Genomic DNA, 25198 nt, shown 5'->3' with positions numbered 1-25198 from the left:
ATTTATTATGTAAATACCCAGAGGCTTCTATTTGCCAAATCTATAGTATTGCTAAAGAAAACTGAAAGGAATTGTCGTAATTTGATAAAATACTAACATTTTAAAAATAATCTAATGATTTTTTCCTATGTGCACACTTCACTATGCAGCCTGTGAATTTCTTAGAATTTCTTATCATTTGCCTGTAAGTTACCAGCTGACATTTTCCCAGCAGAAAAGCTCACTAGGTTTGCATGGCAAGGTTTTGATAGCGATCAAGGGCTACAGGGGTGAATTCTGTGAGAAGCTGCTAGAAGCTTCCACCATGTCTGATAGAGCCAGTGCCATCCGGCCTCAAGACGGACCCGGCACTGGCCAAGGCCGAGTCCATCAGCAACAGCGGTAGTGCCTCTATTTAAGAAAGGGAAAACACCTGCACAACAGCAGGCAGGAGAGAGAACATGTGAGAGAAACAACTCTGCAGACACCAAGGTCAGTGAAGAAGGAAAGGGAGCAGGTGCTCTGGGCACCAGAGCAGAGATTCCCCTGTAGCCTGTAGTGAAGACCACAGTGAGGTAGGCTGCAACCCGTAGCCCATGGAGGTCCATGGTGGAACTGATATCCACCTGCAGCCTGTCAAGGACCCCACGCTGGAGCAGGTGGATGGGCCTGAAGAAGGCTGTGACCCCATGGAGAGCCTGCAATGGAGCAGGCTCCTGCCAGGGACCATGGACCCATGGAGACAGGAGCTCACGCTGGAGCAGGTTTGCTGGCAGGGCTTGTGACCCCATGGGGGATCCACAATGGAGCAGCCTGTTCCTGAAGGACTGCACCCTGTGGAAGGGACCCACTCGGAGCAGTTCAAGAAGAACTGCAGGCTGTAGGAAGAGTCACGTTGGAGAAGATCATGGAGGACTGTCTCCTGCGGGAAGGACCCCACACTGGAGTAGGGGAAGAGAGTGAGGAGGAAGGAGCAGCAGAGACAACATGAGATCAACCAGCCGCAACCCCCATTCCCCACCCCCCTGCGCGGCTCATGGGGAGGAGGTAGAGAGTTAAGCCTGGGAAGAAGGGAGGGATGAAGGAAGGTGTTTTTAAGATTTGGGCTTATTTCTCACTACCCTACTCTGATTTGATTGGCAATAAATTAAACTAACTTCCCCAAGTTGAGTCTGTTTTGCCCATGATGGTAATTGGTGAGTGATCTCTCCCTGTCCTTATCTCGATCCATGAGCCTTTCATCGTACTTCTTCTCCCTGTCCAGCTGAGAAGGGGAGGGAAAGACCAGCTTTGGTGGGCACCTGGCACCCAGCCAGGTTAAACCACCACAAAAAGGTACTCATAAAAATACTTAAAAGGTAAGATAAATAGTGAGCTTCAAGCACAAAGAAACTTTGACCACCTATGTTTCAAGGCAAAGCAAATGAACATGCTCTGTGAGGTAACCCAGAACTGTAGATGCCTAAATTACTCTGTAGCACTGATGTCCTTGTATAGTAAATGTGGGTTTATGTCATCCTCATTACCAACCCCATCAGGCTGCACCTGGTCTGCACAAAGATAATTTGTGTAGAAAACCTGATAAACAAAGAGAAAAAAAAAATGGGGGAAAAAAAGAGAAGAAAAATGGTGTATAAACAACATCCAAGGACATTGTCAGGTATGATGTACTATGAATAGCTGTACACACTTTCCACCTCCAGGGAAAAATATCTACACATAAACCTTGATATCTTAGATTTATACATTTGACAATGTAATACTGAATAAGCCTGATAGTTCTTAGCAAGGGAATTGGCAACTAACTTGTACAACAAACAAGATAAGAATAGTATGTGGAAATTTAATGGAAGGCTTTTTATTTTTTCCTTTACACAGTGGCAGAACGGTCTTATCTGAGGCTTTCCTGTCCAGAAATATCCTGAATATAATGAAAGAATAGTAATGTGTTTATGTTGCTATGTTTATATGTTTTGGATTGTGCAAGTAAAACATTCAGTTCTTTATTTTACATGTCTCTGTGTAAGAGTGCATATGTAGGTGTGTACATGAGCAATAACAAATAGGTTGATTTTTCTTCTGCAATGTGTGGATACAAAGTACTTAAGAAAGTGTCTTATATTTATGGATATTTAATGGATATTCACTTATGGCTCAAGGAGTCTGATTGCTTCTCCACTTGGAAAAGCCCTTTTGCTACGGAGAAGTTAAATGAATATATTTTTTGTAGAATAATATGTCACCACACAAACTGGTACATTCATATGCTGACTAGTATTGCAATTACATTCAGAAACTACGAATAAAAACTTATTGTTTTTCTGTTGTTAAAAAAAAGCTAAGTTGAATATTTATTGGTTTTTCAGCTCCATTTAAACCATGAAAATCATTAGGATTCTATATTTGAATTTTGTATCTGAATTTTTTTCTCTCTGGAAATATACAAAATGAAAAAGAAGAAAAGGTTAAAGCTAAAAGAGAAAAGAAATAAACTGATGAAGATCAAAACAGTAAAAAAGAAGAAACTGAGGCAGTGGAAGATGAAAGAACAAAAAAAATAGTGGGGGAAGGAAATGATGGAGGAACTCCTAGTGCACTCACAGCAGATAAGTTCCTCTAACAAAAAAACTGGAGGCAAGAACCCAACTTTCAGCAACAACAGAAGTACGTATGTGACAGAGGATGAACAGCAATAAATGCCAATGATGAAAGTGTAGTCGCTGTAGTTCTTGGGTTTTGTGGTTTTGTTCATGTGTTTGTTTTTTAAACTTTAAAGACTATTTCTGGCAATTGAAAAACAAGAAGGCATGCTTACGTGTTATATAGTTCTGTGGTTTTTTGTATTTTTTGAGCAGGGGATTATCTTAGCTATAAAATAAACAAATTTAAAGAGAAATAGCCTGTTTTTGTTTTGCAAGATATAGGCTAAAACAATGAAGAATTTAACAGCCATTGAGGCTGGAAAAGTGTATGTATGAGAAAGGCAAATACGGCTAGCTTTCACTGCAGTAAGTAGTCAAAAAAACAGTAACAATAATGGATTTGTATAATTCTTACCCATGCAGATACAGCATAAACATGTCACAGTGAAAATATTTCATATTGCCCTCTTTTGAAAGGGAAAACTCTTTTTCTTTGTCCTTGACCTGGTATTAGAACATGAGGAAAGAGAAGCATTGGAACTTCCTAAATGTCATACTTTTGTATTTAACAAAATTGTCAACTTTGGAGGTTTTGAGATTTTTTGTTTTTTAATAATTCCTGTTAAGCCACGAACACATGGCTTAATCTTGCCAATTAAAACCTTGCCACGTTCTAATACAATCACTTTGTTTGGAGGCTGAATCTTTTCTTTGCCGTGAGTGCTGCATTACCAGCTAATCTATTCCAGCTGTCTTTTTGAAATACGGATTTATGGTAAAATCAAAGAAAATATCACAGAAAATTTACTGCTAAGTCTCCTTCTTCAGTTTTCCATTCCTTCAGTGTATGCTTCTGTCATTTCTTTCTAGAAGTCCTACTTTTTTTTTCCTCTGAGTTGCCATTTCCAACTCAGTATGTCATACTCAGATCCATGTGAGGCTCATAAAATCTATACCTCACATCTAAATCTCTGTAGAGTGAACTTAGCTGATATCTTGAAAGCAAATGAGAGATACTGAACACAGGCTCAGTAGTTGGTCTCCTTCATCAGAGGTCAGAGGGAAAGTAAGCAACAAGGAATACAACTGTCAGCCTGTATTTACAGCAATTTTAGGAGGGAAAAACTTCTTAAGAGTTGGGTGTGTTTCTGCATTCAATGCTAGAAGTCATTTGAGAAAAAAAAAATACAGCAAATATCACAAGAAATAATGCCAGAAGCATTAAGAGTGCTCCTTCAGTTAGCTTTCCCTACAAACCAGGAAATACAGTACTTTCCTGTGCTGCAGAAAATTTGTGCTTGAATCCTTTCATCATGAGACAAAGACTAATCTAAACTGTCCCTCTTCCATCACTAACTCCAACAGTCTTTAAAGACAGCAAGAGTCAAAACCTCTTGTAATGAATGCACAAATGAGACATCTAAAATCAACAGAGAAAGCATTTTTTGTTTGGATATATCAGTTTCACTAAAAGGCTCACACTTGGAAATAGATGTATTAATGTAGGAGAGAAGATTTTTTTGGAAACTTTCTTTTAATTAGGTCTGGTATATCCCTACTCCAAAGTTATGCTTTTTCATTCAACATGTGGCTATTATAGGACCCTTCCCACTCGAGCTGTGAGGCATGACTTTCACCTAAAGTAGCATACGTTATTTCACAAAGCTGTGTATGCACTAAATATTGCACGCCGAAATTTATAATGTGTTAATCACTCTTCGTTCTGATTCAGTGAGAATGAACAAAGCTGAAATACTGATTTACCATCTCAGCCTCTAGTAGACTGCTTAAGGATGAGATGAAGCACTGTTTTGACTCGACTATTTGACAGATCTCCACCAAGTATAACTGGAGTTTAGACATGTAGCATTCATATATGCAAATCAAATTTCATCCTAAATGTCTGCAACATCAGAATGATTTCTCAGTCTTCTGTTCCAGCCCTACTTGTGTTACAGTATCATCTAATAAAGCTTCAGTAACCTTATAAGAAAATACTATATAGAAATTACGATACTATATCTCACTCACTTGATGTCTTGAAAGGTAGAAATATCAGCATTATTAACAAAAACAATAATGTTCTACTAAGTGTACACAAACCACAGAAAGCTACACAGATATCTTTTGTTTAAAATAAACCATGCTTGCTTTTGTGCAATATATGTATTTTTCCTAATATCACTTGTACGTATGTAGCATTGTGTGTTACCATTTATGTATTTAAATTCAAACTGAGGATGAACATATACTGTAGTGAGTTATACATAATATGATTTTTCCAGTAGGCTTGCAAGTACATTTTGCCCACTATATTAAAATATACAGATTCTTTTTTTTGGTTTTGAAGTGTATTTAAGACTGTACAGAATCAAGGCTACCCTGGAAGACTTGTACCAGATTTTAGGACACTGAAAGTTTAAAATCTCATCCTTATACTGCAATAACAACTTTCTCATGTAATTGCTTTAGTTATACTTTGTGTTCTAAATTATACCACTTGGTGTATTTCAAAGCAAGAGGGAACTTGACCAGTATTTGTTGCATAACTGGAAACTTAACAATTTTAATTCTAAACTGTGTGAATCCTTTGTCAATGATGCCATATCCCCATATAATTAAAGACACTGTTCCAGCAAATGAAAAATAAAGAACTTTAAATTTGAATATGCACATTTAGATATGGCACAAAATTCAGCAGTAACACTGTGTGAAGGACAGAAGAGCATATAAAACTGTACTTTCATTTTCAACACACCATGGGAAATCATCCTTTCACAGAGTTCTTAGTGTATTTGTATAGAATCATAGAATCATTAACCATGGAAAAGACCTTGTATGATCTAGATGGCACAGGATGTACAAATGAGTCAATTCTAAATTCACGACCTTTTCCTTCACTCTATTAAATCTATCCTGAGACTTATGAAATAGTAAGAATTTAGCAAATCACTAGAATGACCCTGTACATTGCCAAGAATATACAAAAGTATAGTGAAAGCAGTTCTTAGATCTCTGTATTTTTGGAGATCAAGATCTCTGCAGCCCAAAACACTGTGGTACAGTAAGAGAGGATAAGTTCTATAGATAAAAATTAATATTGTGGCAGTGCTCTGGTAATCTCTGCAGGGATGAGACACGTGGTGCTTAGCAAGAGCTTTCTTCCCCAGTCAGAGTGTAGCGTTAGACTGCAGATGCTGTAGACATTAGACATGCTGACAAACATCCTATTACTTGTGCCAGAATGGTCTGATCAGCCACTCAGAGGGAGAGAAGCCCTGTGTTTAACGAAGCTTTGAAGAAACAGTCTATTTATGGACACGGTTTCTAAAAAAACACTCCACGTAATGCAATAACGCCATCTAACTGGAGCAAACTTGCCTATTGAAACAAAGGTTCTAAATCCATTGCAAATTATCATATATGTGTAAGCAACTTACATGGAAGTAAGAATCTGTGGAAGACAGGGATGTCATCAATGGATTAGATCTGAGCTGCCACAAACTTAGAACCAATCCATGGATCAGCAAGATAACCTCATTCAAAAAACCCTGCATATTATCATATGCTACTTAGCAAGACTTCTCTTTTAGAGCGTATTGTAAGAATCAACTATCTTAAAATAAATTATCTCAAAATCAACCTTAACAGTATGTGGATTCCCTAGCTGTCAACTGGGGAAAGTTTTCCTGAGCAAGAATGTTCTCCTGAGGTTTCCTCACCTCTGTGCTTTGAAAGGCAACAAATCAGAAATACCATTTTATGACAACATGTTAAGGTATAGTCCAACTTTACACAAAAACTTGAAGGCTCAGCCCTGTAAAACTGTATGTGAAGTTTCACGCCTTCCCTCTAATTAATTTCAATGTCTTCAATTATGGCACTTGCAGTGAATAATTTTTTTTGTAAAGAAAGTTGCTAGGCCTAAACAGATACCACCTATGCTTTGTACTGTGGAGAAAGTACATTCTTACGAAAAGTAATTGGGACATAGTCTCTTTTTACTATTGGAGCCCATGGCACATCTATACCACAATCTGCAACTAGTCAGGAAAATATTGTGCAAAACTAGGTATCATTGCTGAAACACCACCAAACCTTGCACTACTACAGACACTGGAGCTGAAAACTGGAGCCTTTGCATCTAGCAGTGTTACCATAAAACAGTGAAAGCAGCAGGAATCCAAGGCAGTAAGTCTTATGAAAAAATGCACAGCCTGGAGAATGAACTGAGACAGCGCGGGATAGAGGCATGCTTAGAACATACTGAAAAGATTACGCTAACAGAAGGAAAGAGATAAAGACAACAGATGAGTAAGAGCTCAGAACAGTCCAAAGTAACTGATTCCAAAAAGTTGAGAAACTGCATAACAGAACAACTAAAACGATGTAATTACCAAGAATTACAGCATGTACTTGACAGAGAGTCAAAAGAGCACCATAAAGTTGTATTTGCAAGTACTAAAAGTCTAATAAATGACTCAGTAGGATGCTGATCAGAAGCTACAATAGTGAGACCCAGAGGAAACAAATAAATGTTAAGGGAAGAAAGTCAACTCTTCGAAATAAGACAAGCATTAACAGAAATACCTCTGAACAGGAGAAGAATCAAGCTTAACTTAGATTTTTCTGTTGCTCAGAAAAAGGCAAATAAATGCTAGAAAAACATTACCCTAACAATGGTCTTCATATGGATGGATACAATCTGGAATTATGCTATTGGCCCCATAGGAAGTTGAAGTTTGTTTTCATTTTGAATTGGCGTTAAAAATCTCCCAACTAACAGCACCAGAATGCAAAATTTAGAAAATTTTATCTGTCACTTATTTAATTTATTCTATAAAATATTCCAGCACGTTATGTTAAATTTTTTGTGCAAGGGCACCACCTCAACTAGACTATCTTCTTTAAACTTCACAGAATCTTCTGTTAAGAGGAAACACTGTCTTATCTTGTAAAACGCTATGTGTAAACTAACCTGATGAAGGGACAGAAATTCACTGCTAGAGTAAGTAAAAGCTAATTTAAAATACACGGTAACAACATGTCATGAACTGTCTACCTTCTTGGAAAAGAAAATCAAACACAGACCCTAAGCATTGTGACAAATATTTTCAAATCTGATGGGGAAAAAGAGTAGGTTCTTCAGTCTAATCTTAAAATCAGACCTTCAATACACAGTTCAACTTTCAAGAGTCCTGTCATTCATAACTCCAACAAAAGTCAAGGATGAAAAGCTGCACAACTTTCAGCTTATCTTAAAATCAATTAATTGTATTTGAAACCTGAAACTTTTTTTTGTAATTGATTTCTTAAAGGTCACAGGTTTCAAAATGCTAGCAAGATATTTTTCTTTAGAAAGAAGTAGGAAAAGAGTTCCATTTTGGTCAGATAGTCTGTAAAGTAAAAGCATTTTCCTTCATATCTTTTATCATCCAAAAAGCTCTGTGTTAACTCTCAATTCAATTATTTTGGGATAGAAGTCCCAATATCAGATTTGTATTGACACATACTGATAAGTATGATGTAGGCTTTATGTGAAAGCAACCTGAGGATACTGTAAGCTTTAAATATGTCTGATTTTAAGACTTCACATTCTCAGCCATCATGGTCCTAAAGTAAATATCCATCTTTCCAAGATACATGAAGTTAAGAAAATAATCTTCCTTTGTTGCACTGCTAGACAAATCCCAGATTAATAAAAAGACAATACATGTCCTATTGCCCATCCCGTCTGGAACAGGAAGACTTAACGCTCCACCTCTTCTTCTTACATTGTGATTATCAATACATCTATTAGTGTATCTCTCTACCTTCCACCCAGCTGGATGTAACTGTGGGATTTTTTGTGGGTGGAAGCTCCAAGCCTTGTACTCATGCCTCTTCATTTTGAACATAATAAAGTAATTAATCTGTCTGGGTGTGCAAATCCTTCAGTGTATTCTTGTGACTGATGAACTATCACCCTGCCCACAGAATACTACTTATGAGTGCCTTTTCGAGTCCAGTGAACAAAGTAATAAGTTAATCCACACCACTATCATTAAGGTCTGCCCTACTAAAATCCTAAATCCACTGAGAAAAATATATTGTATAGAATGAACAGAATTTATATGTTACTGTAGTAGACAGAGTGTAGTAGACACTTGTTACTGTTTTCCACAAGTAAGTCTGAGCCTCCACAGAAAACATACAACGTACAGTTTAATAATACACTGCAGAGTCAATAACAATTTTTGTATTATTATTACAGTTAAACTTTCTTGCAATCAGCAAGTAGATTGCTGTATTTATTTTATTATAAATATGAAAAACAACACTTAATTAAAATTCTTGAAAAGTCAAGGTAAAAAAAAAACAGAAAAAATTATGGAATAATTTTGAATAAAGAAACCATTAAGATGCCAAACCTGTCTTCTATTAGTAGTAATTTCACTTTTCTTTTGATGCACTCTTACAGTTTCTCTTACAAAACTATACTGCATTTTGCAGAATCAGTGAGACTACATATTACTGAATACAAATGTGAGTAGGTGCATTTGTCAGACATTTTTCATATTTTAAGTGCTTGTCCATATTTAAAAATGCAAAATTATTTACTATTTTCTATACAATTTAATCACTTTGAAGTCAAAGGTCAGTGACAGTCACTTCTAATTGCTATACTAAATAAGATATAACAGTTCTGTTCAGAACTGAAAAAAGGTCTTTCTCTTCAGAGAGCAGTCCCGCTACAGTAAAATTCTATAGTGTGATATTTTTCCTACTTTTGTCTTATTGAGGTATTAAATCTGCTTTAAGAAAAAGTGAACTTAATGATTTAATGAAACTCTGTTTACACCTCAACAATATGCTACAAAAGCATGCAGCAAAAACAATTATTACTGCAGCTAAACATTTGCATTAATTTATGGTGAGATAAAGTTAAACATTTTTTCCTTAACTACATCAAAGTCAAGAATACAGTCTCCCAAAAACTTGCATATGAAATACATGTTTTGTAATTATGAAAGTGCATATAGACTGTACGTTCTTCAACTGATTGTAATTACTTTATTCATCATTTCACTACAGAAAAGTAAAATATAAGTGATTTTTTTTTTTTTTTTTTTTCCCTACAGGTAGGGAGTCTATGTGCTTTATTGAGGAAGTAAATTGGTTTTACAGAACCACAAGTAAAAATGCATGTCAGTACACTAGAGTGTAATAAGAATACTTAATTATTACTAATATTTTATGCATAATTATTCATAGCTATGTATTTAGAATCATTATTGGAAAACAGTGGATTTAAAAGATAAATGTTGTAGGCAGTAAAACACCTAACAAGATCAGACAAAGTACTTAGATATATGTCTGGTTTTATCCTAAGATTCAACAATGGTAATCAAGATGAAACTTGGAAAATCCACTATCAACTCATTTAGCAATCTGTGATTTTGAATATAATTTTATGTATTTTATTAAAAAGTGTATTTATAACTTGGAAACTTTAATAGAGAACTATTACTCTGAGTGGACATTTTCACAGTTATTACTATTTTTTTTCCCTAGTGTCCAATATATTTTCTTAACATCTCTAGTCACTTTTTTATTTAAATGAATTTACTCACATGCATGTGTTCACACATTCGTGCAAATACGTCTGAAATAATTTTAAGACATATCCCAAATTCTACAGTTCTAATTGAGACAAAGAGACAAAGCATACCTTTTCTGGATCAGTTGTTGTAATGACCCACACACAGTGTGCATTGTCTTCATATTGAACTGGATAATTTGGTGACGTAATGATCCCACTTGGTCCACGTAAATTAGAACCACATGTTCTAGCTAAAATGATAAACAACAAATCAGACTGCTTTTCATCAGTTGCTCTGTTTAAAATAAACATTATAAAAGTCCCATAGCATTAATAACAACTTGCCGTGAAAGTATTATTATGCTGATATACTCTATTACAATCTGCCTTTGAAGATATTTGAGCCAGTCAAAAAAATCCTGAAAAATGACCTACAGAGGAAGGAAATTGGCACTTTTCAATTAATCAGGTCAGCATTTACATTATTCTTACTTCATGTAAACTAATTTCTCAGAATTATCATATCAATACTCTGTTTAGAGAGAGATTTACCCTCTCCAAGTGGATGGAGGGAGCTTTCTATGTATGAAAGTAAGAAGATGAAGTATGTGCTCTCCTCCGTGATTTCTCCATGGTTGGGAACACAAAAAGTACACATCACAATGTTTAACTCTATGTAACAGTATATCCTTAGCCTAAACTTGAATTCTGTGGTGCCTCAGCTCTTTACACCAGAGGAAATAAAATTGGAAATAAATAAATATAATATAGTTCTAGGCAGTAGCCTGACTTTTGTAAAGCACAGATTCAGTTGTGAAACCATCACGATCCCTCTGTCACATTCAGCAAATCTGGATAGTTAACATTTTGAAAGCAAGTTATTTTATGAGTTGTTACTTTCCGAAGAGCATTAGGGACAGATTTTCTAAAATATTCAAACTTCTCAAAATATTTTAGTACCTCAAAGTATTTAAAAAATATTTAGACATATAGTTTCCAGTGACATAAAATGGAGTTATAGAACTCAGAACATTTTAAAATTCCACTGTCAGATTTATGGTACTACAGCACTTTAGCAACATGCTACAATAGAGAGTCTAGATCACACCATTTCTAAGTACTTAGATACCACATATTTTGAAATATCTGAAACTCGGAATCTATCAATTAACTGCTGGTGTAGTTTAGACTCTTCAGTTACTTAAGTTTCAGTATGGGCAAGAGGAATGACTATGTTCCTTAAAAACTCTGTCATTCTTTTTCTGAATATCGGAATAAAGCACCCAACATCTTTATGGTACTTTGAAAAATTTTAGTTTTTGTCTTTCTCTGTGGCTGCCTCCACTCAGAAATGAAATATGAGCTTTTATTTACCTCACAGACTTGCATGGGAGGAAACCTGCTCTTCTCCATTAACAGAAGTGTGACCGGTATAAACAGGAAAAAAGGAAACTACTTTCAGATTTTCCACCGTTCCATCACAATCTGCTACCAGCGCTTGGTCCTTTGTTGCTATGTTAGAGACTAGACTTTGAGAATTAACTATAACTCCATGTCTAGATTGATTCAGCTAGGACTCAGTTTTCTGTGAAAACACCTGTCTATGTTTATGATAGAAACCGTCCTAATACACTTCCATGAATTTCACTTAAGTCTCAGACACATCACATGTTCTACAACAGCAGAAGCAAAAAAAATAAATCTCATCCACATAAGGAACCAAAGCATCACTGACAAGCTGCCTGTGCTTAACTTGGAAAAAAAGAACAATCATATTTAAGTATGCCACTGTATGCTGCATACTAGCAATACAGAAAGCTTGGCATATTGCTACTATATCAAGCAAAATACATTCTTTTAGTTGGTAGAATAACAAGAGCAGAGTCACAGGATCTTAAATTCCAGTAACTGGTAGAAGTACCACACCTCCAGCACCACAACTAGCAGACATTTAATATTTATTATTATTATTCATCCTGCACAAGGATTATTTTCAGTTCACCCTGCACAAGGTCTGCTACAGTAGGAACTAATCCAGAGGTGGAACTTTGTAGCAATAAGCTTTTGGATACAGTTTGTACCATCTCTAGCTATCCACAAATAAGAAAGGCTGGGAAACATCTCCCTTTCAGACATTTTTTCAGTTAAGCTGTTATTCTCTTATCTTTCTCCTGCTTGAACTTCAAGGGGAAAGAAAAAAAATAGGAGGAAGGGGAAAAAAAAAAAGCCAAGCAAAAGCTACAGTTGGAGTTCTGCCCAGAGGTCTGTTTAGGAAGCGGAGTTACTGCAAAACGCTGCACAAAAAATGTTAGTTAGCCTTGTGTATCACTTACAGAAAACAAGAACGAATTGCGGTAAGGTTTTTGTGTGGAATTCAAGACAACTGGGAACTTTTACATTCGCACCATTTAGTTCCTGAGGGCACTAACAGGCCTAAACTGCCCTGAGCTGCCTCACCTGGGGTCTCCCACCACTCCTGCCCTGTGGGCCCAGGGGATCCATTTCAGGGTGGGACTGGATCAGCCCCTGCCTGAACCGTGTCTGAGGAGCAGTTGCCTGCAGTTCCACCACAGCCCTGCCTGTGCCCGCTCACAGTCTTTGTTGATCCTGACCCCCGTTCAGGCTCTGATGGATCGATGGATCGGCGTGGCCGTGGCCTGTCCCCATCCCCAGGGAAGTGCCCAGTGTCTGGGGCCAGAGCTGCCCCTGGTCTGCCCTGCTCCCTGCCTGGGGCGGCGGGATGGGCCCTGCCTCTGAGGCCTGGCCCGGCAGGCAGACGCCGTTGCTCCTGGGTTCCCAGGGGACCCCCAGCCCCTGCTGTGCCCTGCCCAGCAAGGTAAGGACCTTGCTAACATTAAGGTGGTTCTTCCGACTGTTCATCAGCGTCATACAACTTTGTTAGTCACCATTCTGGGGTAAATGGAAATTTCTGCTTCTTCAGTAGGTCTCATAGGCTTTAAGTCATTAAGCCTAAGCATATGCGTGTAGTTTATCAGCTTTTCCTCTTTGACGATCAATTAGAAAATGTAAACAGTTCTTTGTATTGTGTATTATATTATTAAATACTTGAGCTGAGCACCATGAATGCTGGCACACTGAAAGTCAGTAAAGGGATCAGGAATAATACGGACTACAAATAAAACTGCTATCTCTCATTTCCCATCAATCATAAATGTGCACCACGTGCAACGCTGAAATATTGAACCAGAATTATACAGCATTCAGTCTAAACAATATTAACCTGAGTTTAGAAAAAAACAAATTGCTTACAGAGACTAGCTGACTTGGCCCTCCAACAGTCGTGAAATTTTAGCTCCAATTTTGGAAGTATGTTTGAGAAAAGTAACTTGTTTTTCCAACTGAGGTTTTAATGGAAGTATACGACTAATTTATTCTATTTTGTTAGAAGTTTACTGGAGGGAGTAAAGCATAATAGAGATACTTGCAGATAATAAATTGGAAGGAACAGCAAACACTAGTAATAACACACAGATAATTCAGCAGCAAATAGCCCCTTTCTGCTGAGCATTACTTTTACCAGGCATAGATTACTTCAGCTCATTTCTGCAATGTATTAGCAAACAAGAATAAATTCGGGAGCTGAAAAAAACCCACCAAACAAGAGTGAATGGTGGAGTTGCATGGACACATTATTCTGCAGTAGTGTGAAACCAAGTACTGAGAGGGTATATTTAGATTTTTCGTTTAAAGACACTTCGCTCAAGAGACATTTCCGAATCACAGTTGCTTTGCTGCTCTGGAAAGAGTAGGAAATACGATTTTTATTTATGTCTTTTTTACAATGTTTTCGATCGTCCAGTCTTTACATGGATGTGCCTATGTAATATTATTCATGTTTACATACAGCTTGTAATAATTTATCCAAGAGCTTCCTTTACAGACTTTCTTATTAAGTCTGACTGGAATGGAGTTAACTTTCTTCATAGCAGCTTGCATGGTGCTGTGGTTCAAATTTCTAACTAGAATAGTGTGGATAACACACCAGTGTTACCCTGTGGCTGAGCAGTGCTTGCACAACTTCAACTGCCCCAACAGCAAGTAGGCTGGGGGTGGGCAAGAGGCTGGGAGGTGACACAGCCAGGACAGCTGATGCCAGTCGACCGAAGGGATATACCATACCATACGACAACACGGTCAGCGATAAAGCTCAGGGAAAGGAGGAGGAAGTGGGCACATTCGTGGTTACAGGTTTGTCTTCCCAAGTAACCATCACTTGTGCGCAGGCCCTGCTTTGAGGAAATGGCTAAACATCTGCCCACTGATTGGAAGTAGTTAATAAAATCCTTATTTTGCTTCAGTTGCATGAACAGCTTTACTTCGTTTATTAACCTGTCTTGATGTCCACTCCTGAGTTTTTAGCTTTTGCTCTGCCAGTTGTCTCCTTTATTCCACTGGTGGTGAGTGAGCGAGTGGCTGGGCTGCGTGTTTAGCTGCTGTTTGGGGTCAACTCACCACAACTGTTTACACTCTTTAATGAAAAAAGCATCATTCCTAAGTACATCACACATTTCTTTATACTACCTGAAAAATCTATTCTGGCAACAGGAAAAAAATATTTTCCTTTTGGTCTTATGAAATAACTAGGTAATGAAACCTTTTTTCATAAGTATATGAGTTTTATATAAGTGAGATTATGCTTTAGCTTGTTCTGGAACAAGCAAAAGCTTAGGTCCAGGTGTTGCAAATCCTTCCCTCCACAGTCTATCATTCGCTGCCCTGGTAACTGGCATTCAGCATAAGACTTTGTGAGTAAAAGGAGTATCTCTTTGAGCATCTATTTAGGAATTTAATTAGAAAAGTTTAACCTAAACATAACTAACTAGTTCTACTTAAAATATGTTTAACATAACAAAAAGATTACGTGACATGAAAAGTATTAAAAGGAAATTAGCTCCCTAAATTACCCTTGCGAACTTCATGAAAAATTCCAAATAGCACCTACCTCTGCAGATTGGCCTATGGTCACTCCAGGCAGCCAGTGTATCTGTCACTCTCTGACAAGTAATGCTCTTAGAACCCTGCAGCACATAATTATCTTCACAGGAAAACTGTACACTTGCACCCACCCTATGAGAAACATGGGAGGAAGAAGGAAAGAATTAAAATATATTTTAAATATCGACCCCCCCCAAATAAATGTAAATGTCACCAAATGACAACATTGCTAGGTCCAAACCAAGAAATAAAGATGTGAAATTCTACTCCATCATTACTATGTTCATAAGAATCAACTTGTACTATAGGGAACAGGTCTACTGTTTAGTTTGTCCACCTTTTAAAGAAGTAAGGCCAGGAATGTAAAGCAATTGTGATACTAAGTTTCATCCTTTAAACTATGACTTTAACGAATGCCTAGAGAAATATTTTTTTTAAGAAAGTATATAATCGCAGTTCTTTCAGGCAACAAAATGTACTTCATAAATAATTTAATTCTCTCCATATTCTCTTAAATGAGAGAATAAGCAGTTAGATATGGTAATTTGTCAACATGTAAGACCAGGAAAAATGAATTTCAGTAAATTGTAATAATTCATTAAGTGTTCCTGACCGTGTGGAAATTTCCTGTTAAAAACTATAATGATAACTTAAACATCAAATTAAATTAATAAATAATAAATAATAATTAATGAATAATTATTATTAATTAGACTGACATTTGACTGTTACATTTGTAACTTTGAAATGTATCTCTTAGGAATGATTTATACCTCTTTTTTTTTAAATAAATAATTCCTCTGAACAATGCTGACCAATATTTATGAAGAAATAAAAAACTGTACATATTTACTGTGTATCTCAAAGACAGCTTTCCTAAACTGTGCTTACATTTCTGCTTCCTTTTATTATTTGTGACATTCTTTGTTCCCCATCATAATCAACTGGTTTTGTTGTTAGCTCTCTTGCACGTTTAAATCTGTATCTGCTAATCCCATGTTGTGAACTAAGTGATCCTGCTAAAGCACATTTCTCTGTTCGTTCTTTCTAAGTCATTGAGTCTTAAACACCAGGGGATTGTTAGATGGCAGTCAGAAAGCTCATTCCTACCCTTCAAGAACGAGTATTCTATTAGTTTCTCAGAGATTATCACAAACTATATCGTTTATCATTATTACGCTGTACTGCTATAGTTCTTTCACAACACATTAATAGGATCCTTTTTATTTTCTTTTTTTTTTTAATTAATTTGAGAATTTGAATGTGATGCTCCAAATCTAGGAAAACTTTAAAAACTTCTTCTTTCTCTGCTTCTCTTGGTTCTTGAGCTGTTAAATGTGAAAAAGTCAGAAGAATTGGGAAAATATTGTCCCTTTCCTTCAGTAGTTCATGGGAAAGCATGATATCCTTGAAGAATAATATAATATTCTAAAATTGTATTTATATTATATTTGTCATAATCTACTACCCTTCAGAACATTCTATAAACTCTCAGAAAAATGGACCAAGCATGATTCCAAATACATAAATCAATATGCAATTTATTTTTCTTATTGCTAAAGAAATATTATGATTAAATAATCTGCCATTTAAATGCTCTAAAAACCTATTTTTAAATGTATTTTCTCATACTATCTAAAATTATAAGCTCTGAACATTTGTTCTATGGAAACAGGAAACAAAAAATCCTGTTACTTAGTTGTGATAAAAGTAAACTGAGAAGTGAAGGATTTAAAAATCATATTGGATAATGACCTTCCCAAAAGTATAAAGATGTGTGAATCAACATGAAAGCATCAACATTTCCCTGAAGTTTGCTACTATCAAGACATGTAAGGAGAATTACAAAATTGTGCACATACAAAAAATTAGAATGAAATTAAATATATAATTATTGGATGTCTGCAACTGCAGTTTAGAATTGAATATACCTGATTATTCCCCCCAACCAAGAAAGAAGGAAAAAAAAAACAACCCAGGAGGAATACAAATATTCTAATGTCTGATGCAGTAATAGAAGGATTTCACGTTGAGACTGGGTTTTCATCATTACAGCAATATTAAAAAAAATAGTATTATGGATACATAAAATGTAACATGTTCATTTAATCTATACACTTATGAGGATTCAATTTGTTTCACTATTATTCCATACTGTATATTGTATTTTTTTTCCAAAGCTCTGGAAATTGCTTGTATCTAAGGTCTAATAAAGTGAACTTCACATATTTCACACAGTGGACATCATCTTTTGAAATGCTTGATCACAAAACACATGACACAAAATAAATATACTGACTACAACATATTAAAAAAAAACCCAAAATCTAGCAAAAGTGTCAAATTACAGAGCAAGGTAGGAATATGAAGTACTCAAAGCACCTTAGTGTTAGAATTCAAGGAGGAGAGAAACCTGAATGCCAGCTATAGGCATTGACAAGTACAACCTTTTGAAAGTAGTTTCAAGAATTCTAATTAAACTTCAGGCAGGCTACAGAAGAGCAGTCATAGGTTTTACCAGAATAACTGACATAGTTCTGGACATCTTTTGTGTGGCTACAATATACTCTAAGGTTGCTATAATATTATTTAATATCCATCTTTTTCAAAGCACCTATTATGAGAATTCATGTTTATGCCATGAGTCTGACAACTGATACTTTCAAGAAAATAATTTTAATGTAATTTTAATTCTGTCTAGGCTTACCAAAAAAAGGAAAAAAGTATTGAAAAGCTCTAAATACTGCCAAATACAGGTATGGACTGTTACACTATAACATAAGTGAAGGAAATGGTCGGTGAAGTGGATAGAGAACTGGCTGAATGGCAGAACTCAGAGGGTTGTCATCAGGGGCGCTGAGTCTAGTTGGAGGCTGGTGACAAGTGGTGTCCCTCAGGGGTCAGTACTGGGCCCAGTCTTGTTTAACTTCTTCATCAACGACCTGGATGAAGAGTTAGAATGTACCCTCAGCAAGTTTGCTGACGACACCAAACTGGGAGGTGTGGTAGATACACCGGAAGGCTGTGCTGCCATTCAGCGTGACCTGGATAGGCTGGAGAGCTGGGCAGAGAGGAACCTGATGAGGTTCAACAAGGGCAAGTGCAGGGTCCTGCACCTGGGGAGGAACAACCTCATGCACCAGTACAGGCTTGGGGTGGACCTGCTGGAGAGCAGCTCTGCGGAGAGGGACCTGGGTGTCCTGGTGGACGACAGGTTAACTATGAGCCAGCAGTGTGCCCTGGCTGCCAAGAAGGCCAATGGGATCCTGGGGTGCATCAAGAAGAGTGTGGCCAGCAGGACAAGGGAGGTTCTCCTTCCCCTCTACACTACCCTGGTGAGGCCTCATCTCGAGTACTGTGTCCAGTTCTGGGCTCCCCAGTTCAAGAAGGATGAAGAGCTACTGGAGAGAGTCCAGCGGAGGGCTACAAGGATGGTGAGGGGACTGGAGCATCTCCACTACGAGGAGAGGTTGAGGGAACTGGGCTTGTTCAGCCTGAAGAAGAGAAGGCTGCGAGGGGACCTTATAAATGCCTACAAATATCTGAAGGGTGGGTGTCAGGAGGATGGGGCCAAGCTCTTTTCAGTGGTGCCCAGTGACAGGACAAGGGGTAATGGGCACAAACTGAGGCACAGGAAGTTCCGTCTGAACATGAGGAGGAACTTCTTCTCTCTGAGGGTGACGGAGCACTGGAACAGGCTGCCCAGGGAGGTTGTGGAGTCTCCTTCTCTGGAGATATTCAAGACCCGCCTGGACAAGGTCCTGTGCAGCCTGCTGTAGGTGACCCTGCTTCGGCGGGGGGGTTGGACTAGATGACCCACAGAGGTCCCTTCCAACCCCTACTATTCTGTGATTCTGTGATTCTGTGAAATTAAAAGTCTGTGTAAGTAACTCATTAATTATGAAATATATATGTGTATAGATAGAGTTGTTATATAACACCCACACTGCAGATACCTGAATCAAGCCATATAACTTTAGATGTTTAGGAGGACAGTGCATACCAAGAAATCTTAAGTGAGCTGAGTCACTAGAGTATTTTCTGTTTCCAAACAATCAGATCTATCTAAATAAGCATCTTAAGGGAGTGGATATACCTAGGCCACAAAGTCTACAATGAAAGTCCTTATTCTGTAAGCAAGATCCAAATTGATGAGCCTCTCCTTTGATTCTGCCTGACATTTTTCCATTAAAAAACAGGGCATCTTTTTAAAGCTGTGTTTTAACTTATTTGACCTGTGATTTCAAAGTAAATTATTACTTCACTTAATTTCCAGTCATTAACAATGAATGTTTTTAATTTCTCTTTTTTGCCTCTTTAACTCCCTAGTCACTGAGCAAATCTGTGGGCGCTAGAAGTGTTTTGTTAATTCTCTATGTACACTTTCAATAGGGGGAAGAAATCAGTTTCCTCTTTTTTCTTTTCCTATTTTAAATTTCTACTGCATCAAAGCAAAATTTGTGCTTTTATAAAACAGGCTAGAATTTGACTGAAAGACATTCTTTTTAAAAAAGAAAAAAATTCTGTAAGAAATATTAAGCATAAGAAAGTTCACTTATTTTTAAAAAAGCTGTTTTGAAAATTCAAAAACTATTTTTGTTACAAGCATCAGTGGGATTGTGGAAAATTATTGTATTTTCACAGTCTACCATACAATATTTAAGGAGAGATGAAATGTTATTGTTTATATCCATTTTACACTTCATTTAAATAACTTATTGTTTTGAGATCTCACAGAAAAATAAAATGTGATATTGACCCCAAAATTGTATTATCTTCTCATTTATCTAGTAAAGTCTAAGTTGCCATTTTCCCCTCAAATGAAATCCAAATATCCAATGCAATTTTTTTGAAATTCACTGAAAATTACCTCCCCTACTTCCTGAACTGAACACAGTAAAAGAGTGGCAGGAGGACAGAATGAAAAGGTTAGATTTCAGTACCTTTTTGTTTGCTTTATCATATTAGAATGAAGGCCATTATTATGCTGAAAACGACGAAACCCTTTTCAAAGAACTTGTCATCACTGAATAAATTGGGTCTCAGGCTGACTCGAAAATAAACCCTCTGCCTTTCTATCAATCCCACTCACAACATGTCTTTCAGTAGACTGGAAAAGATTTTGAATAATGTGCATTTTCACATGTTTTAGTTCAGATTAATATCCACAGTTGTCATTCTCCTGACAAGAACAATAGCTCCTTCTGGTGTCTATACTTGCCTCTTAGAAAAGAAAAAACATTGCCTTTCTCTTAGTCTCCACAGTATTTTTGCTGCATTGGAGGAATGCAAACAACAACGAGTATTATTTTCTCTTCTCTTATCATAGAGCTTGATTTGTCATTTTAGTGAAAGAAAAACTAAATTTCAGCCAAATTATCTATTTAAATGACAAGCTAGATATAGATAACTAAACTTTAAGGTAGCTAAGACATGTTCTAAATAGATGTAAAAAAAATAAGTTTACAGTACATGAAAAACAGTTGCTGTTGCATAATCAGATTTCAGATAACAACTGAAGTTTTGGAGGGAAATAAAATTTTATTGTTTGTCTCAATTAATATTCAGAATTGGACGCCCAAAACATGCACACAAATAACAAGGGATCAAAGTATATTAACGTGTTTTATTTACCATATCATATATGATGTTGTTTGTGCTATTTTTTGACATATTATGCATTCATCTACTTCCGTGAGCTTTAAGATACTTTAGATGAAATGAAAATACTACCAGAGTCTGAATGGGGTAAAGGAAAGAGCGGAATAGCCTTGCCCTGTCATTTGAGTAAGTATTGCTCATAAATAAGCTCCAGATATTTAAGATACCTTTAACCCACATTTATTCATAAGAGACTGTGTTCAAAATATAGTTATGTATGTTTTTTCGTTGACATTAGATTCCCTCAGATATCTTAAAATACACATTGAGCTTTAAGGCTCTTCTGGGCTTTCCATCTTCTTGACATTTTCATGCACTGATGGGAATTTTGGGCTTTCCTATGTCGGGGCTCACACGTTTAGATCTTTGGACCTGTTTCACCAAAAAAATATTTCAGATTCCTTTCTCTTTCAAATTACAGACTATAGTTCAGAGGGGAAAAGAAGTAATTCACTCTCTTACCCTATTCCAGTTTACCAGTGCTCTTAGACTTGCCAGTCAAAGTGCATGCGCTATGTTTCTGAAGAAGTATTCATACCTCACTGACTTGGACCATAACTAGATGGGTCTGCTCGGCCCACAGTATATCATGAACACATAAAATCTGTTCAAGATTCATAGACTCACAGAATAAATTACACTGGAAGAGGGCATCATCTAGTCCAATGTCCCACTCCGAGAAAGTCCAGTCAGAACATGGAGTTCAGGGTCTTGCTCAGGTGAGATTTGAATGCCTCCCTGGATGGAGATTGCACAAACCCTGTTGGAAACTTGCTCCAGTGTTTGACTATCCTCATAGTAAAAATATTTTTTTTTTTTTAAATCCTGAATCTAGTAGTAATTTACCATGTCCCAACTTCTGTCCACCGCCTCTAGTCCTGTCACTGTCCACCTCTGAATAAAGTCTGGCTTTCTCTTCTCTACACTCTCCTGTTTAGTAGCTGTAGACAGCAGCAAGGTCCTTCAGATTCTCTGAAGACTGAGCAAACCCAGAACTCCCAGCCTCTTACAGGTCATGTGCTCAGGTTCCCTCACCATCCTGTCTGCTGAACTCACTCTGCTATCTACAGTTAATGGAGTGAGAAAGGCCCCTTCCAGTGTGAATTCATGCTATTTTCCATTAAACATTTAGGCTATGGGGTTAACTCTTTCCAGAGATGCTTTTCTCTCTCCACCAATATCAGAGTGATCCTAGATACTGCCCTTAATTCTTTCAACTAAGTATTTGATCTGGAGGAATTCAGAACAAGAGGTATGCTCTGCAACCTTTACGGCTATGAGGAGACACTCAAGTGGAGGAGGGAAACTGAGGCATACCGGCACAAATAATCAAGTAAAATACTCTCCAAAATAACAGTGGAAGTATACAGGTATCCCTTGGATGAATACACGAGACACTTTAATACATCTTGATAAAGAGTTATATTTTAGTATCCCATTTTTACCTAGTCTTCTGCCAACTGATGTTTCTCTCCTCAATACATCAAGCGTTAATAAAGACCTAGATAACATGTTTTCCTAAAACAGCAGACCTTTTGACAGCAAGTGCATACTATATTTTTGTATCATACAATTTGCCTTGCAGCAGCTGTATTTGTCAAGTTAAATCAGAGTATACAGAACAGGATAATAGCAAACATCTTCTGGACAGCTTGTCTCTCTAGCCTATTTATTGAAAAGCTTATTTCACTTCACTGTTTTTTAAAACACATTTAACTGCTGCCCCATTGCTAACAAAATCATGACTTTGCATGTAACTAATTCTTGCAAAGTTAGAGTTATTTCTGAGTTCTCAAACTCCTTTGAGGGTAAATAGAGAAAAATCCAAAAAGAGTAGGTCTGTCAGAAATAGAATAGATTTTAAAATTATTTTTCCATTGTCAGTTATCCCCTAGCTTGGAAGAGCCTTGATTCAGGGGCCAGGTTTGACTAGCTTGCTTTCTGGAGTTGCAGTGAACTTTGCACAATTCCTTCCAATTCCTGTGAAGTTTTCCTTTCCATGTACTCTTAGGTCTAACTGTCCTTTCCCTGCTGAGCAATTTATAAATCTCTCCATGAGCTGGAGGCTCACGTCGCCTTACTTTGACCCTCTTCTCTGCATCACCTTGAAGTTTCTGCTTTTTTTCCCCAACAGGGAAAGAGCAATCTTCCTCCTTTCTCCTTAGGTGTCCATTTGACCTCGTTTTCCTTTTTTAACGAATGTAACAAAAGCTGAAAACAACAAAAAGCAAGGAGATGGCATTCATCACAGCCATGTTTCCCAAAATTTTTAACAACTTTTATATGGTGGGAAAATAGACAATTGTCTCCACTTCTTCTTCTATGCTGCCCAGAGAGTTCTGCCTTTCCTACACAGACATGATTATTAAGTTCTAAAATTCCTATTTTAAATGAATTGATTTAAAAAAGAAACAGACAAAATGAATTCAAGATATGCAATGGACTGGATCTATTTTGACAAAGACGACACATTCAAAACTAGGGAAACAATACATATCTAGTTGCACGTTCTGTGTACATGCAGCAGGAAATGCATTCCTCTTGGTCGTATGGAAAACTAAATGTGCCTACCTGAAGTCAGAGCCCACCCTTTTCCCATTTTCTGGAATTCCAGGATCAGGACACGTATCAGATGCAACTGCATCCCCACCCTGGGTCACTGCAAAGTAAAGGGAAAAAAAAAATAAATTTAGACATGCAGCTGTAAAGATGATAAAAAATCATGTTTTGCTTCTGTGGGAAAATATATGATTGCTCTCCCATGGTCAGCCATCTTTTCATGGAGATACAAGGATCTGTGACTTTTCTCAGACAGGGAAAACAGTATTTCATGAAGTCACCTTCTCAAATATTCACATCATACCATTGTAAAATTAAGATAGTATAAGAAAATAAAATCTCATTTAAGCTTCTGTCCATAATAAGACTTGAAATAGACAAAAGCCAAGAACCCAATTGCAATATAGAAATATTTTTATGAATGTAAAGATCATCTCAAAATAATACAGAAAACCTCACAAAGCAATGCATTTGTAACCAGCTGAATATGTGCTTATACAAACAAGGCTCAAAATCTCTTATTTCATGTAGGAATAGAAAGAGAAGGTATCTTATACTATTCCATTCCTTTTGTCCTCTGTTCTTTCTCCTCCCAGGCCGTCAGATATTTAAATAATGCCAGGTATATAAATACATAAACTTACAGTACTTTCAAAAGTCAAAACAATTTCAACATTCAATTTTCACTTTTTTCTTCTTCATTTGTAAAAAGATATATAACGAATATGTGGGATTAAAACTAATTAATAATAAAGAAAATACATCAAATAACAGAGCACAATACTGAATGTACAGAAAACCTGAATACACATGTGCTTTCTATCCTGCACATATGCAGAAATGTTTCCATGCAAAGTCACACCTCTCCTTTCTTTCTGTTTCCTCCACAAAAGAACAGAGCTAGCAGAAACTTGTGGATCACTTTTTTAATCTTAAAAGATTTTTTGGGAAACCCTTAAGGACAGGGCAGAATGTTTTTCCTGACTAAAAACGGTCAGTTGGAATATTTTAGCTGTGCAAAATAAATTACGCAAACCTGAGTGGATTACAGATGACAGCATTACAGCTGAAAGGTGGTGAGAGATTAGACGTAAGAAGTGGCTGGTTTTCCCACACAGGGATATGCTTTCACCTTGAACACAGTGGCAAAACGAGTGGTGCAAGCGGGATACATAAAATCAGATGGTAGGAGCTATAAATCTTTATGTCTGTTTTGGCAGCATCAGGAATAATTAATTTACACAGAAATCCAAAGTTTTACTAGAGAAAATTTAGAGAAATAAAAAACTGCATTACAGCACAAGACAAAACACTTGTAAGTACCAAAACGCTAGACCTGAGCATTGATTCTTCCTAAAATAGAGACACTGCAACAATGACAGTATACATCAACATTTCTCAACATTCTTTTTATTTCACCACACAGAAAATTTTTAAAATATAGGAAAGGGAAGGAATCACTTCTTTCTCTGCATCTTTTTAGCATTACTTATTGTATTGTATACCAATTTTTTCAGAAATCTTTCTTTAAACTAGGTGAACAAAGTTTATGATAATCTCAGAAATGCTTTTGCAGACACAATTAAAAATATGATGTTTTACTTAAAAATTTATTTCCTGATAAATAAAAAAACAAAGCATGAGTAAAAATCCAGTTCAGCTGGACAAAAGTATAGCACCTGGAATTCACCATCTTCAAAATACTGCAGACCAAGAGCCCAGTCCTGCTAATTGCACTAATACTACTTAGATTGATAGAGATTTTCATGTGTGTATAAAGGCTTTCAGAGCAAATTTATACTAGCTAGTAAATATGAAT

General features: G+C 36.7%; 1 protein-coding gene across 1 annotated transcript in view; it reads right to left on the bottom strand.

Moving 5' to 3' along the window:
• The window catches only part of CSMD1 (CUB and Sushi multiple domains 1), a 1295699-nt gene that overhangs the window by 430221 nt on the left and 840280 nt on the right, over window positions 1-25198 (bottom strand). Inside the window, exons 8-10 of the mRNA XM_075445037.1 lie at window positions 23392-23479; window positions 15167-15291; window positions 10333-10454 (exon numbers count right to left, since the gene is read on the bottom strand). Coding sequence (XP_075301152.1) covers window positions 10333-10454; window positions 15167-15291; window positions 23392-23479 — 335 coding nt within the window. The remainder of the gene's footprint in view (window positions 1-10332; window positions 10455-15166; window positions 15292-23391; window positions 23480-25198) is intronic.

This window comes from Opisthocomus hoazin, chromosome 2 (genome assembly GCF_030867145.1).
Source record: "Opisthocomus hoazin isolate bOpiHoa1 chromosome 2, bOpiHoa1.hap1, whole genome shotgun sequence".
In the NCBI taxonomy this organism is placed as follows: domain Eukaryota; kingdom Metazoa; phylum Chordata; class Aves; order Opisthocomiformes; family Opisthocomidae; genus Opisthocomus; species Opisthocomus hoazin.
The sequence above is the reverse complement of the archived record's forward strand: the minus strand, read 5'-3'. Positions and strand labels throughout refer to the sequence as shown.